This window comes from Hibiscus syriacus, unplaced genomic scaffold (genome assembly GCF_006381635.1).
Source record: "Hibiscus syriacus cultivar Baekdansim isolate YM2019G1 unplaced genomic scaffold, ASM638163v2 tig00109987_pilon, whole genome shotgun sequence".
Lineage (NCBI taxonomy): Eukaryota > Viridiplantae > Streptophyta > Magnoliopsida > Malvales > Malvaceae > Hibiscus > Hibiscus syriacus.
This window is the reverse complement of record NW_024062550.1, coordinates 386,366-400,839: the sequence shown is the minus strand read 5'-3', so window position 1 is coordinate 400,839 and position 14,474 is coordinate 386,366. Positions and strand designations below refer to the sequence as shown.

The window sequence follows — 14,474 nt, the reverse complement described above, 5'->3', positions numbered from 1 at the left end:
TAAAAATCCTAAATCCCTAACCCTAACTCCCTCGTTAGCCACAACCACCATTTTCGATGCCATCTTTTTCATCTCCCTAGTCAGATGGCGTTGTCCTTGTTGTTGAGATAGTCGTTGAGGTGCCGTTGAGCCGCGATTTAGGGCAATGGATGTTCGAGATTTAGTCATGATTTAGGCCCCGTGGACTCACAATTTAGTCAAGATGGTCATCCTTACTGTCGTGTAACTGGTCGCTGGTGGAGGCACGATCGAGTGAAGGTTTGATCGACGACAATGGTGGTGGTTGGTGTGGGTATAGGGATTAGATTTAGGTTTTTCAAAGTTTAGGGGGAGGTTTTTAAAATTTTTGAAAATTTTTGAAAATTTTGGGTTTTTTTTTAAAAAAATTATAACTTTAAGCTTTTATTTTAAATAAAAAAATTTAAATTATCGTGTGACACATGTAACTTAATGAAATTTTTTAACAGTTGTTAAGACTCGGGCACCTAAAGTGGTAATGTTTGTAACGTTAGGCATTTGAATGATTTAAAAAAAAATTGGGCACCTACTTGTGAAAAAGGGTATAGTTTGGGCACTTATCTTATAATTAAGCCTTTCATTTATAAATTATTTTATCCACCATAAGAACGTTATAAATAATTTCATCTATTAAATTATTTTATCTAGGGACCCTGTACGAGAATATAAGAACACACAAATGGGCTTTTATCTTAATACACCAAACAAAGCCTAACCATGAAAACTTTGGGCTTCTATGGTGTTTTTTTTTGGTCGTCTGCTTGCAATTGAATTTGGAGTAACGTACCATACATGTCGATACTTACCAATATAGATCGATATGAAGATGATAAATCAAAACACATAAAAATTTTAATCATCATATGACTTAAATTATTTAATATCGATTTAAGACTGAAATGATAATATCGATAACCGATACTATTATGATACTAACAATTACGATTTCATGATGATACTGATATGACGTTTGCAAAATAGAGATATTGATGTGTACGTATTCATTGGTTTGGGAAGATTAATGTCACATGAATGTTGGAGTGTCAATTACTCAAATAGGTTCGACTTATGGAAGAAGATAAAAACCGTTCATGTGGTACCGATTCCAAGAGTAAGAGAAGTATCGATACTAATTATTATTTTTAGAGTTGTTTAAATTTCAGTATATAAAATATGTATCGATATTTTATGAAGTATCGATACTACTTTATATAATAATAACGATACCACAAATCCTAGTATCGATATTGATCAAACACAACGGTCGAATAATGGTTAAATTTTTAAATATAACGAAGGAAATATCGATAGATAGTACCAATATTCTCTATACTGGACTGTTTTATTAAAAAAAAAAGTAATTCCTTAACGGTTTCAAATTTCTCGATTTATCCCGAGGGTGTGTCCAATGGGACCACAAATGGTGAAAGATAAACCCTTTGACAAGAACTACGAATGGTGAACTATGGGAGGACTTGACCCCTAAAGTGGTTCGAAATATTTGAAAAACCGACTCGTAGTGAATTGTTTGATTTCAAACATGTGGACTGTGGACCATTGACTCACTTTTTAGTACAACCTAGAACTTGTCTTTAATATCAGACACATTATTGATTAGGGTAAAGTACATAAATGGTCCCCGATTATAGGATAGGGTTTTATTTAATCCCCTTAATTATTGACAGTTATAAAATGATGCCTTGACTAAAAGGAGTTGCTTTGTTGAATTCATCGACTATTAAAAATTATAAAATAGTCACTTGACTATTTATTATGTTCCAAACTCGTCTTTTTTCGTAAAAATTAACGGTCGTTTAAGTTGGACGTTAACATGCTAACTGGGATATAATAGTCATTTCATATTATGGGATCAGATTTTATTATATCTCAATTAACAGGTTAATGTACAACTTAGAACATCATCAAATTTTTAATGGAAAAGGAAGAGTTTAGAAAATAATGAATAATCATGTGATCATTTTATAACTTTTAATAATTAATATACTCAAATTTTTAATAATCAGATGACTTAATAAAATATCATCCTACAATCAGATGACCATTTACGTAATTTACCCTATTGAATGTTGCATGTCTTTAATTCAACATCTACAGATTACGCGTTGTTGTCCTTTTCAAACTCGGGTTCATCTAAGAATTTTGTTTCTTTCTTGAAGAGAGGACTTGAAAAGAAAGGCGATTTCTTAAATTATAATATCACAACATAATATTTTCAGTTTATTATATGATTTTAAATCCATCACAAAGAATTGCTCGTCCAGTTCAGTTGGTAGAGCGCAAGGCTCTTAACTTTGTGATTGTGGGATCGAGTCTCACGGTAAGCAATTCATAATTCTGATTGTCGGAGGTCTCCCACAGAAGTTGCTCTCAACTTGGCGTTGGGGGCAGCCTATTATCCTACCTCCCCCTTACCTCATTACATATGGGAATAGGGTTAACTAATTTTTTAAATCCATCACAAACTTTAAAAATATTTTATTGAATTCTCGAAATATAGTATTATATCATTCAAGTTATATTATTCGTTTTATTAAAAAAAAGCTACTTTATAGGTCAAAGTTCGAATCCTGACGATTACAAATGAAGTAAATCGAGTAAGAAGGGTTGCTTCGCCTCTACAATACCCAATTTAAATTAATTGATCAATAGATTGGATACTAATGATTATACTCAAAAAAAATATTTTATCTGTTCATTATTGATTTGAAAATAATAGTTTATGTTTAATATTGAACACACTAAACATGAGTCAAGATATACAAACCAATTTACCTATGTGGTTAAAGGAATCGTTGTTGTTCCTAGAGGTATTAGATTCGAGCACCGATGACTGCAGCAGTGGGATTGAGAGTATTTAAAACAAATATTACTTTATAATCACCTTAGTTTAATAAAAAAAAACTCTAGTCAAAGTTATAGACATTCAAACGTACCTTCATAATATTTACGTGTAGAGTGTAGTATGGGGAATGTTGTAATAAAATAGAAACGTCCAAAATTGATGGAAGTATAAATAAATATGGCCAACTCTTCCTTTTTGCCATTCAAAGTTATTTCATCATAGATATCTGCTTTTGTTGTTCACATTGAAAGAAATGGAAACACCTGCACCAACTTCGTGTCCATACCTTCTCAGCAATCAAAAGCTTCTTCATCTGGTTTTGTACCAATCTCACTTCTTTATATTATACCGAATCATATGTCGTCGCGGTTTTTATGTCATTCGAATCTTCGTTATCATTATTATTTAACGACGTTAGTAACAGGTAAGGCATGCACAAGGACTTCACAATTTAGAGGCCGAGATGAACCGTGGCTCGTTAACTCAATTCACTGATGCTGCACTCTCGCCTCTGGGTTGGCAACAGGTGATACAAAGGCTTTGCCATTAAAAATTATTGACGTATAATGTCGGAAAACGATTCTTCTGATTTAAACAGAGAGTCGCACCTTATGATCTTCTAACTTCATAATAACTGTAACAACTGAATTATCATTTTTATATTAAATATTTGACATTTTAGCCGATTTCTAACAGGTTCGTGAGCAAAGGGAGAATGTTTCTGCAAGTGGAATGCTTGAAGGAATTGAAGTAGTCATCACTTCACCTTTGTTGAGGTATCAATCTATCCAAGCAATAATAGTCAAAAACACACACTTATGGGGCAGGTCACGTTACTCTAGTCCGGGTTAATTAATGTCATTTCAGGTTCAAATCAATTCGGATTTGGATTTCTCAGAGTCCAATCACTTTGAATTATATGAGTTAGTGATTAAATTGGAGAACCTGAATTAAACGTACAAACTATGCATATATAGAAACTAATAGGTGGATTTGACGTAACGAATTTGGAAGACTATTGTTTGAGTCAAGATTGGAATTTTAAAATTTGAAAAATAAATAGATTAAAAATGACTAAACTGTAATACACGGATTAAATTCACATTTTTTGCGTACTAAATGCAGCAATAAAAGAATTTGATTAAAAAGTTTCATGTTTAGCTTGTTGATTGGAATGGTTGGAATTACAGGACATTGCAGACATCAGTTGGAGTTTTTGGTAGTGAAGAGGAACAAGATCATTGTGGGAACAAGACATCAACTTTGAATCACCCACCAATCATAGCAACCGAATTATGTCGTGAACGAATGGTATGTATCTATGCACGCATGCATGCATTAAAGCTTATGTGGTTTTGTTTTTAATCCATGGGTTCAATTCAACGTAGAGAAAAGGTCGGAGCAGAGCGACAATCGGGCAGTGCCGGTCTCGTTTCCCCCAAGTTGATTTTTCATTGGCAAGAATCCCTTGTCCCCAACTCTTATTTTCATTAATGTTAAGGATTTTTTTGATTGCACGGTTGGTTGAATCTCTATCAACCATATATTATATCTTTTAAAATGTTCGAGATTTTATCTGTCTATCCTCAATGAGTCTCGGAGAGTATTTTCGAGATCATAGAAGAACTAGGGCACTACTTATCGTGACCTCCTAGCGTCACGATGCCTTACAATAACCTGAATAGTTCGAGTCTCCTACCGACTACACAATCGAGAGATCCCTCAACAATTAACCCTAAACATAAAAGCTTAATCCTTTTTAACAAATAATTGATCTCAGATTGAGAGTGAAGAAGACATTTTGTGGGAGGCTGACGAACGTGAAACCAACGAAGCTGTTGCTGCTAGGGGAATCAAGTTCGTTAATTGGTGTGTACCAAACATTATATATATATATTTAAAATATTCAAAGGTCGTATATTCGAATATGTATCGAATACGAATGTGTGTGTATATATATATATATATATTAAAATCCAAACCGAATCGTTTCAGGTTGTTGGGAAGAAAGGAAAGGGAGATAGCAGTGGTGAGCCATGGGGTATTCTTGCAGGAAACACTGATTGCACTTAAAAACAAGTGTCTGCACTTGATGGATACTGATCCTTTCACTCGGTGAGTGTCTAATTCTTTATTGCACTTAAAAAATGGAGGCTGGAGTTTACTTTTTCTGACCTCAAAATCAAGAGAGATTTAAATACAATGCAGGTTCGGAAATTGCGAAATCCGCTCCGTGATCGTCTTTAACGAAAGGTGGGAGATTTTGGATATAAATTTGGCAAATTCTGCAAAGAAAAAGAGGAAAACTGTATGCTAAATTCCATTTTCTTTCTTCTTATATGAATTTTGCAGCGTTGAGTGTATCCCAAATTTTGGACTAGTGACTGGGATGTAAAAATTGGAAAGCTTGGGGATTAAAGTATACAGTTATAAAAGTTTAGGGACTAAAGTATATAAGCAATGGTTTGATTAATTACAAGGCTAATGTCTCAACTTCACATATTTGGCCGAATATAAGCATATAAGCGTTGAGTCATGAGTGTAAAAGTTATAAATTTGTCAGACTTACCTCTTGTCCGGTGAAGTTTGGTTTGATAATTTTATGTGCTTATATTCTTATGGTCATGCACATGTGTATGTTTATATGGAGCAATGGAACACTATGGTTCACGCAGCAATACAATACTACTTTAATTCCCACGTGTACTGGTTTATTATTTATATCACCGACACCTTCTATATATGTGTCGCCTTTGATTCATTACAAGGCTTTCGTTGGTTGTTGACTTGTACACCATGATGGGACCACGTTCCCATCAAGCTCAAGTATTTTAATTGAATTCATTTGTTATTTAATGGCAACCGATGTATATCCTATGGATATTAGTTGATTTTGATTTGTTTTTGTTATGTGAATGATTGAAACTGATTGAAAATGAGGTGTTGGTGATTAAATTGTGATTGAATCAAATTGAAGATCATTAAGAGAAATACTCCAAAGTTTCGGTTTAAGAGAGAAAATTAAGAAAAAAATTTAATTTTTTTTTTAAATTTCTAATGGTTAGAATGAATGTAAAAATGATTCTAGGCAGTTGAAGTGATAAGTTAATTTGGTGATATTAAAGTTGATTCTTGATTGGATAATGAAATTTTTATTGAACATAGATCGATAACAATTATTTTAGAAATTTTATATGAAGTTGAGTGTATTATGTGAATTAAATTATTAATTTGTGTTTGGTATGTAAGTGAGAGTTAATGGTACAATTGACATGTCAAGAGGTGGAGTGAACAGTTACAAACTTACAAGCTGCACCAGTATAAATTGCTCATATAACTCGTGTGTCTTAGTGGTACCAAGGTAGAGTAATTTGGTGCAATCTACAGAATATTTTGTGTTATATGATACAATGTTGTTACTCATAGGACTCATGTATCTTAATGATACACGAAATGGAGTAACCTGATACAGTTTATAATGAGTTCTCACTCATATGACATGTATCATAGATTTCTCATAATAGTACAGTGGACAACGATACAAATTAAAAATAAAAAAGAACAAATTTAATACGTAGTTTAAAGTAAAAGATTTTAATAATTATTTTTATTATATTTTGTACATGATTTATTTAAATAATATTTTTATGTATAAATGTTTATTTTATATGTTATTTATGTCATATGTTACCTCAATAAGTTATTGATTCACACGTAGGAAAATCGACGTCAATAGAGTAAGATAACAGACAAGATACTCAGAATCTACATGACATCTTTATGATGTTTTTTATATTTATAGCTAGCATGTATATATTTTTATTTTAATGCTGTGATTTAAATGTCTGAACTCTTTTGATCATATAGTGAATTAATAATATTTTAAATATTTTATATTATAATTTTTAAATGAAATTATTTATTTTAAATGTTAATTTTAAATAAAATAAAATTTCACCGACTTTTAAATAGTATATGTTTATGTGTTTGATGTTTACACTACGGGATAAGAGTTGGGAAAACCAATTACTGCTGTGGGACAATCCCTAATGGACTTCAAGATTCTGCCAAGGAGAATGTCTCAGTGGAACGAGCGATCAACTAATACTTAAATCTCCACCGTTGGTTTCTTTCCAGATCCAACGCTGCCATTGGATTTTAGCCAGATGATCATATTTTTCACAATTATATTCTCATATTCGATTATGAATTTTCGGTCAAACCAGACGATATTATCCTTTACATGATGTTACTGCATTATGCAGTCGTATGTTATTGGAAGTTTACAAAACATGAAAGTTGAGAGCTGCCAACCAACTTAACATAGATGAACTTCAAGATGAAGCTAGTTATAAACTAGAACGGGTGAGGGAGGGAGGCAAATCGATTTAACCACGATACTACGTGTGTCCAAGCATTTAGCTGATACTCACCTTCTTGTACTTGTCATAAAGTTGAGAGCTCCCAACCAACTTAACATATATGAACTTCAAGATGAAGCTAATTATAAACTAGAACGGGTGAGGGAGGGAGGCAAAACTCCGAGCATTTACCGGTAACTTCGGTAGATGGGCGAATACATGCAACTCTCAGCGTACTTCACGAGATCGGCAGGACGAGGGAGACGAGTTGCCACACCTGGAGAGGAAATTATAGACAATATGGGGGCTTAAACAAATCAAGACACCAATATAAATGCCGTTAACTTGATTAAAGATGTCACTCACCGAGCTCGTATGCTTTAGCGGCAACGTTTGCATCTATATTAGCTGAAATTTTCCTTATGTTGGAGAATGGTGGGTAAATAAGGCCCTTGTCATAGTTTTCATCGGACAGTTGCTTAGCCAAGGCTTCCGCTGTTAAATACAAGAGATGCAAGAACGGTATACAGTTAATCCCCTGTAAATCCCAGCAAACTTCGATATGGATATGTTTTGTTGCGTTGTTCGTGAGTTAATTACTGTCTACTTACAGGCTGCTAAAAGCATGTCGTCATGCACGCGAATTGCCCCGGAGATGACCAAACCCAAACCAAAACCTGGGAATATGTAAGCATTGTTGTCCTGAATCGACAAAAGAAAACGTGGAAACTGGTGATATTGCATACATGGAGGTTTTGTTAAAATATTCTCAACAATCAAATAATGGTTGAACCTGGCCGGGAACGAAAACTTTGCCATTGTATTCGAAAGGATCAAACGGACTTCCGCTAGCAAAAATGGCACGGCCCTGCACGATCCGGACAACATAATAAGAATGAGATTTTGAAGCAGCCTTTCCAGTAGCTTTTTCACTTTAGTTATGCGGTCTACCAACCAACAAGAAATGATGTTACCTGACTCCAAGTATAAAAGCTTCTTCTGCTGTGCACTCGGATTGTGAGGTCAGGTTGGAGAGAGCCATAATAAGAGGTTTCTGCATCAACAACGTAAATATTTTCCGGTTCTGGATGGCAGAAAATTATACCAGAAAGCATACAGATAAGGGTACTGCATAAAGTACCTCATTCAAGGAGGTTACAGTCTCGATAATTTCCTTCGTAAAAGTTCTTCCGACTCCAGAAGACCCGATCAAAACTGTTGGCTTGATTGCCTGAAGAAGTATAAGCAACATAAGCACTGAATATTAGTTTAAAGGGTGTGGAAGTAAGCAAAATTTTTCTTACCTTGACAGAACCTAATAGATCCTCAACAGGTTCATGGCATGAGCCCATGGTTTCTTGAAATGTTGAAGTGAATCTTTACGAGAGCTAACAATCAGTCCCTGAAATATAATTCTCATGCTGCTTAGGTGAAAACGGATGTATATATGGTATATTTTGGTATATTTCTTTCGGCACCAATCAAGGCAAAGCTTAACTATACCTTCGAGTCGACAAGCCAGATCTTCTTACGAGTCTCTTCCAAGGGAATTTTTGTCTGAAAGTGAGCAAAAATATAATCACTCCAAATGGAATTTAGGATAAACTAAAGTGACTTGTCAAATTTTATTAGTATGATTTTATTTTTACCTGCTTCGACATCTCAAGGGCTATAAGCTCTGCTACACCAGTCCCAGCCTGCAAATACGACCAACGATGAGAGGTATTTTGAACAGATCCATTAAGGGTTAAATCATGTTGCACAAGATTGCTATTTCCTTTATTATAAGTTATCAATTATTTCAGCATATTATTCCCTTCCCTTTTCGGGTAAAGATAGAAACATTGATGAAGCAGAGATTAGTGTCTTACTTCTCCGGCACCAAGAAACAGGAATCTGTGATCAGCTAGAGTGCCAACAATCAACTTAAATGCAGCGACAACCCCGGCAAGAACAACGGATGCTGTCCCCTGCACCAAAAGTGATTAATAAATTAACACCCCAAAAAACTAAATACCCGTAAGGAGGGAGCTCCTAATACTGCTCTGCTACAATGCTTACCTGTATATCGTCGTTGAAGACAAGGTGACTTGTGCCATATTTCGTAAGCAATGTGAAAGCATTATGGTTTGCAAAGTCTTCAAACTGCATAATATTTAAAGAAATGTACATGATTAGGGAATGCAAGAAGAAGATTGCACACAGAAAAAGGAAAGTGTCCTAGGAATGAATACCTGTATAAGAACTTTTACCCCATAGTTTTGCTTGACAGCACACATGAATTCATGTAGCAGGTCAGCATATTCCTGAATCGTATTTGAAATAATGTCAGTATATGCACCTTATGTTCGTAATGATTATGCTATTAAAATCAACCAACCTGCCCAGTTGCCCTCCTTTGTCTAAGTCCAGTGTAGAACTCATCCTTCAACAAGTCCTCGTTATTTGTTCCCACATCGATGGTCACCGGTAAACACTATAAAGCAGAATCAATCAATACGAGAGCTGCATCGGTATCATCACAATTGATGCTTATACCAAATTTCACTTCTAGTCCTCCAATTATGTAAAATTTCAGCTTAAGAACCATAAATGTAGATCTCAAAAACATCAAATGAAGGACGAACCCCTCCGAGTGCTGTATACAAAGCCAATTTCCCAACAGGAATTCCCATCCCCTGAATTTCCAACCGAATAATGGCAAAAACTAGTTCATTTGTTTCACAGAATCCGAAAACTGCAATTTAAACTAAGCACCAACAAAAATGTTTCTAACTGAAATAAATGGACTTCAAACAATTTCACCCCCAAGCCCCAAAATACGCTCACCATCGGTTACAACGATAACTTGAATACTCCTTTCCGGCCAGTTCTTCAAAACATCAAGAACTTTTCCCCTGCACGTTATGATCGAACTAAGTCGAGCCAATCCACTCGAGGATTCAAATTACACAAGGCAAAGAAACATTCATATTTCTCTTTGAAGCTTATATAAAGACCCTGCGGACGCCTGAAGATGCTTCCATACTTCTGGCAAGCTTCACCTACAGTTGGGGTGTAAACAATTGGGAGCAGCTCCTCAACATTATCAATCAGCAGCTTGTAAAACAGTCTTTCATTCCTTTCCTGTTAATGGTGAATGTAAAGAGTACGAACAACACCAAAGCTTAAAGTCAATGTAAAGAGAGGTACAAGAGAGACATGAACTTCCATCATGGACATGTATTTTTGAAGGGGAACTTGATATTTCCTGATATTGTTCATCAATTTCTTCTCCTAAGAATTATAAAAAACACATAACATTAATCAGTACTTCTCAGAATCTGGGGATTAGCCAAAAATGGGGTTGAAATTATAGTATGAAACCTGAAGCTGTTGAGTGACAACATCAGGAGGGAGTAAACCACGCAAGTAGTGAGAATCTCTCTCTCTCAGTGAAGGCAAACCCTTTTTTGTGGAGGGGATCCCTCAACAATGAATACCCACTGTAACCATGGAAGAACAGTTAAAAAAACCATAATAAAAAACACAAGCTTCATAAGAAAAAAAAATGAAAAAGGGTGACCTTGCAACAGAGTAAGTCAATGGGTTGACGAGTTGGTCCTCGGTGGCGCAATCCTCACCGTAAACATCCTCGACACCGCCACCTACGGTGTCTCTGGGGGACAAATCAAGCACTGATTCCCCTCCTCTCATCATCCCTTTCATGGTGCTCTCCATCTTCTCTCCTCTAGATTGCTTCAGCTGATACTATGTCTATGATGAGCAGGAGATTCAACAGGATATACTACAGATAAAATGATCAATCCCTATAACTTAAAAGAAAAATAACACTGGGATCAGCTGCGTTCGGTGGACTTGTTCAACTATAGCATGATTCGAAACATCACTGTCATGCGCTAAGAAAAGGTGGAAAAGACCGCTTCTGGTAACGATCATTGTAATAATAAACATCACTGTCAATGATAATAATACCACCAGCTTCGCTTGGTCCCATTAGTTTTGTTTCCTTTCTAAATTATAAAATTTTTAGATAAGACTTCTGGAAGTACCAAGATTATATATAAACACATGTACGTATTGTCGTAACGTCTTTTTATAACAAACGAATAATTTTTTTTATGAAAATCTCAAATTTACGATTTATTTGAAAATTTTGAAATGTTATGTTTATTTTATTAAATTAGTTTGAATTCGTTATCAATTTTTGTGTTAGGTAAATCGAACACTTAAAATATCTTTTTAATTAATTTTAAAAAATCATTTTTAAGACAAAAAACTGATCTTCACTTGTCAAAAAATTTCTTTTAAGTTCGGGAGTCGATTACGTGTGAGGAATGATTAACACCCCACAACGCTAAAAAATTGGTACTTAATTACTTACACATTATCGTAAAAGGTGGACATCATGAATTCGTATTAATATTTAAAGCACGATCTTTTTATTGAACATTAAATAATTTGTTTCGAATTATTTGTTAGGTAACATTCCTTAATTTGAAAAAAAAATCACTAGATTTACGCATCTTCCCATGGAAATGTTATCTTATCTATTTCTTATTTATATGAGAAACATTCCCTCCCCATCATCGTAAAAAAAAACATAAATCGAATATAAATTGAATTAAAATAAAAAAAACTAATCAATTATTTTCTCTATAAAAATTGCATAAAATAACTTACTATTTAAATAAACATGCATTACATCATTTGAATTAAAATAAAAACGAATTAATTATCTTCTCTATAAAAATAAATTCCACTTATTTTGAGTTCACTCTTTGTTCGAATGTCATGTCGGATCGCACTAATTCAATTAAACAATGTTTTTCATTCCCATTCTATGATAGAGTGTTCTTGAAAACATTTAAATAAAATATTAAAAAAATGTTAACATCAAGTACTTCAGATATAAAATATGGACAATTGAGCATTTTATAAAATAAAATAAATAAATAAAATCAAACAAAATTAAATTAAATTAAATTAGTAATATATATAAATATACAAGGATCAAAGAATATTAAGTATATATACACACATATATGAATAATACGATATAATATGTACAAACAACCAAGACCAAATAATAATGATAATAAACATACTTATATGGTAAAAATAAAAGTAACAGGGACCAAATTATGTGAGGATTAAATCAAGAGAGAAATAAAACATTAAGTATGAAATATATATATATATATACATGAAAGCTCACATTTAAAAGTGAAAGCAATGACTGAAATAAATACATAAAAAAGTTAAAGGGTCCTAAAACAAAAATAAAGTGTTTTCTATCATGTAATAGTAATAAGGACCAACATAGCATAATCATAAATTATCCACTAAGAACAAATATTTAACCAAAAACCAAACGTAAAAACAGGGCACCATAATCAAATAATAAAATAAATGAGGAAATGGTTAAAAAAATGCAAACAGGGTGTCAGAAATAAAATAAAACGTAGAAATGACCAAAATATAAACAAACAAACTTAGCATATCAAAATTAAAATTAAATAAAATGCAATCAAGTGACCAAAATAAAATAAAACATGAATTACAGGTTAATTTCAAATGCAATAAATAAAAAATAAATAGGGACCAAAATGAAAACAAGCAAATTATGACTAAAACAGTGACCTAAATAAAAATAATAGAAATCAGCAGAACATTTCGAAATAAATAAAAACATAAAAATTGACCAAAATAAAACAAAACAAAACATGCAGCCTAAATCGAAACAAATAGATAAAAGATGAAATTAGTGACCAAAATAGAAATATGCGACTAAATATGAGGAACTTGGACGCGATTTACCCATATTTTAATATCTAACATAATTTATTAATCTAAAAACTCTCTTCTTTCTTTTTCACGAGCGACCGGCCACTCTCAAGCCCCCACCGAACAACACCGTCGACCACCGGTTTGGTGGCCATTTCGCTCCAATCGCCGCCCTAAACGAAGCCAAAACTCCTTTCTTCATCTACACCTAGAACCGAGCCAAATGAAACAAAATCCTCCAAAAAATGAGTCCAACGACTAGTATTCCGGCCACCACGACGCAACCCCGATGTCAACCCTCCCAAAGACCTCCTAAATTCCGGCGACATAACCACTACCAAAGGTAACTACCGAAAATCCTTCTCTCTCCTGCTATGTTTTTATTTCGGAAAAGAGAAAAAAATTGCTAGAATGAAATATAAAAGTTGACCTTTGAAATGTTTTTTTTTGTATTTATTTCTTCAAAATGGGAGCGGGACCCTTTACAATCTGATTTGTTGGGTTTTATAACCCATTTACATCAAATTATAAAATAAATTGATTTGTTTGTATGGTTGTTGATGAAGAGAAGAGATTGCTGACACTAATTAGGGATGGGTGTGGGTTGGATTAGGTCGTATTTTTGGTCCACCCGATCTGATTCGAGAATAAGGAGTCATTTACCTGAGATTCAACCCGACTTGACCAAAATAATATTTCACCCAACCCGATATATAACTTAAAATTTTGACTAAACCTGACCCGAAATAATAATAAAAAAAATTATTCAATAAAAACAGTGACTTAATTGAAAAAAGTAATATATAGAGGGTATTATTGTAATTATTTCTAAATATATAAGATAAAATTATATATTTTTTTGGATCGGGTATTTTTCACTTTAAACCCGAACCCGACCCGAACATCACATTAAAAAAATTCGACCCGATCCTGAATTTTAAAAAAAAAACCGATCTGATCGGGTCAGGTGATAAGATGCATATTAGCCATATATTCTATGATATTTCCCTTGTATTTGAATAACTAAAATTGCTTAAATAATAGATTTTGATTATATTTCCTATTTTGTGGATTAGGTTGAAGATTTGTATTAAACAAGTTCAAAATTCAATAAATAGCATAATCTTCACGAAATCCCCAAATCAATGAGGAAAAATTGGAATTCAAGAAGTTGACAAGACCAGAACATGTTTTCACATAAGGCGTGGGCACGACTTATTCATCCTGAGCTATCGCAGAAGAAGTCTACAGTTAAGGCGTGGGCACCCCTTACCAATCCGTACAACCCTAAATTAGAGTTACGAATTTACAAAGTTTAATGACGACTGAAAAACTATTGAATTATTCTTATCTTTAGAAAATAATGAGGGTATTCAAAAATCCCTATTTTGGTGGGATTTACTTTTGAGAAACTTCCTTATCTAGAATAGGGCAATCCTTATAAA

General features: G+C 33.6%; 1 protein-coding gene and 1 pseudogene across 1 annotated transcript; one reads left to right on the top strand and one right to left on the bottom strand.

Moving 5' to 3' along the window:
• Positions 1–3,344: 3,344 nt before the first annotated feature.
• LOC120211951 (phosphoglycerate mutase-like protein 1) lies at positions 3,345–5,239 on the top strand. The gene is made up of 8 exons (XM_039210417.1): positions 3,345–3,407; positions 3,578–3,657; positions 4,072–4,196; positions 4,277–4,338; positions 4,662–4,750; positions 4,877–4,996; positions 5,090–5,189; positions 5,234–5,239. The coding sequence occupies exons 1-8, from the start codon at positions 3,345–3,347 to the stop codon at positions 5,237–5,239; spliced, it is 645 nt and encodes a 214-aa protein (XP_039066348.1).
• Positions 5,240–7,056: 1,817 nt separating this feature from the next.
• On the bottom strand, positions 7,057–11,053 carry LOC120211838 (annotated as a pseudogene).
• Between the last annotated feature and the right edge of the window lie 3,421 nt (positions 11,054–14,474).

What these genes read in the sequence shown, in the direction of transcription:
- LOC120211951 (XM_039210417.1), top strand. Translation starts at nt 3,345, where the DNA reads ATGAACCGTGGCTCGTTAACTCAATTCACTGATGCTGCACTCTCGCCT. An exon ending in ATCACTTCACCTTTGTTGAG is followed by an intron (nt 3,658 to 4,071) that starts GTATCAATCTAT and finishes TTGGAATTACAG; the next exon opens with GACATTGCAGACATCAGTTG. An exon ending in CCCAAGTTGATTTTTCATTG is followed by an intron (nt 4,339 to 4,661) that starts GCAAGAATCCCT and finishes AATTGATCTCAG; the next exon opens with ATTGAGAGTGAAGAAGACAT.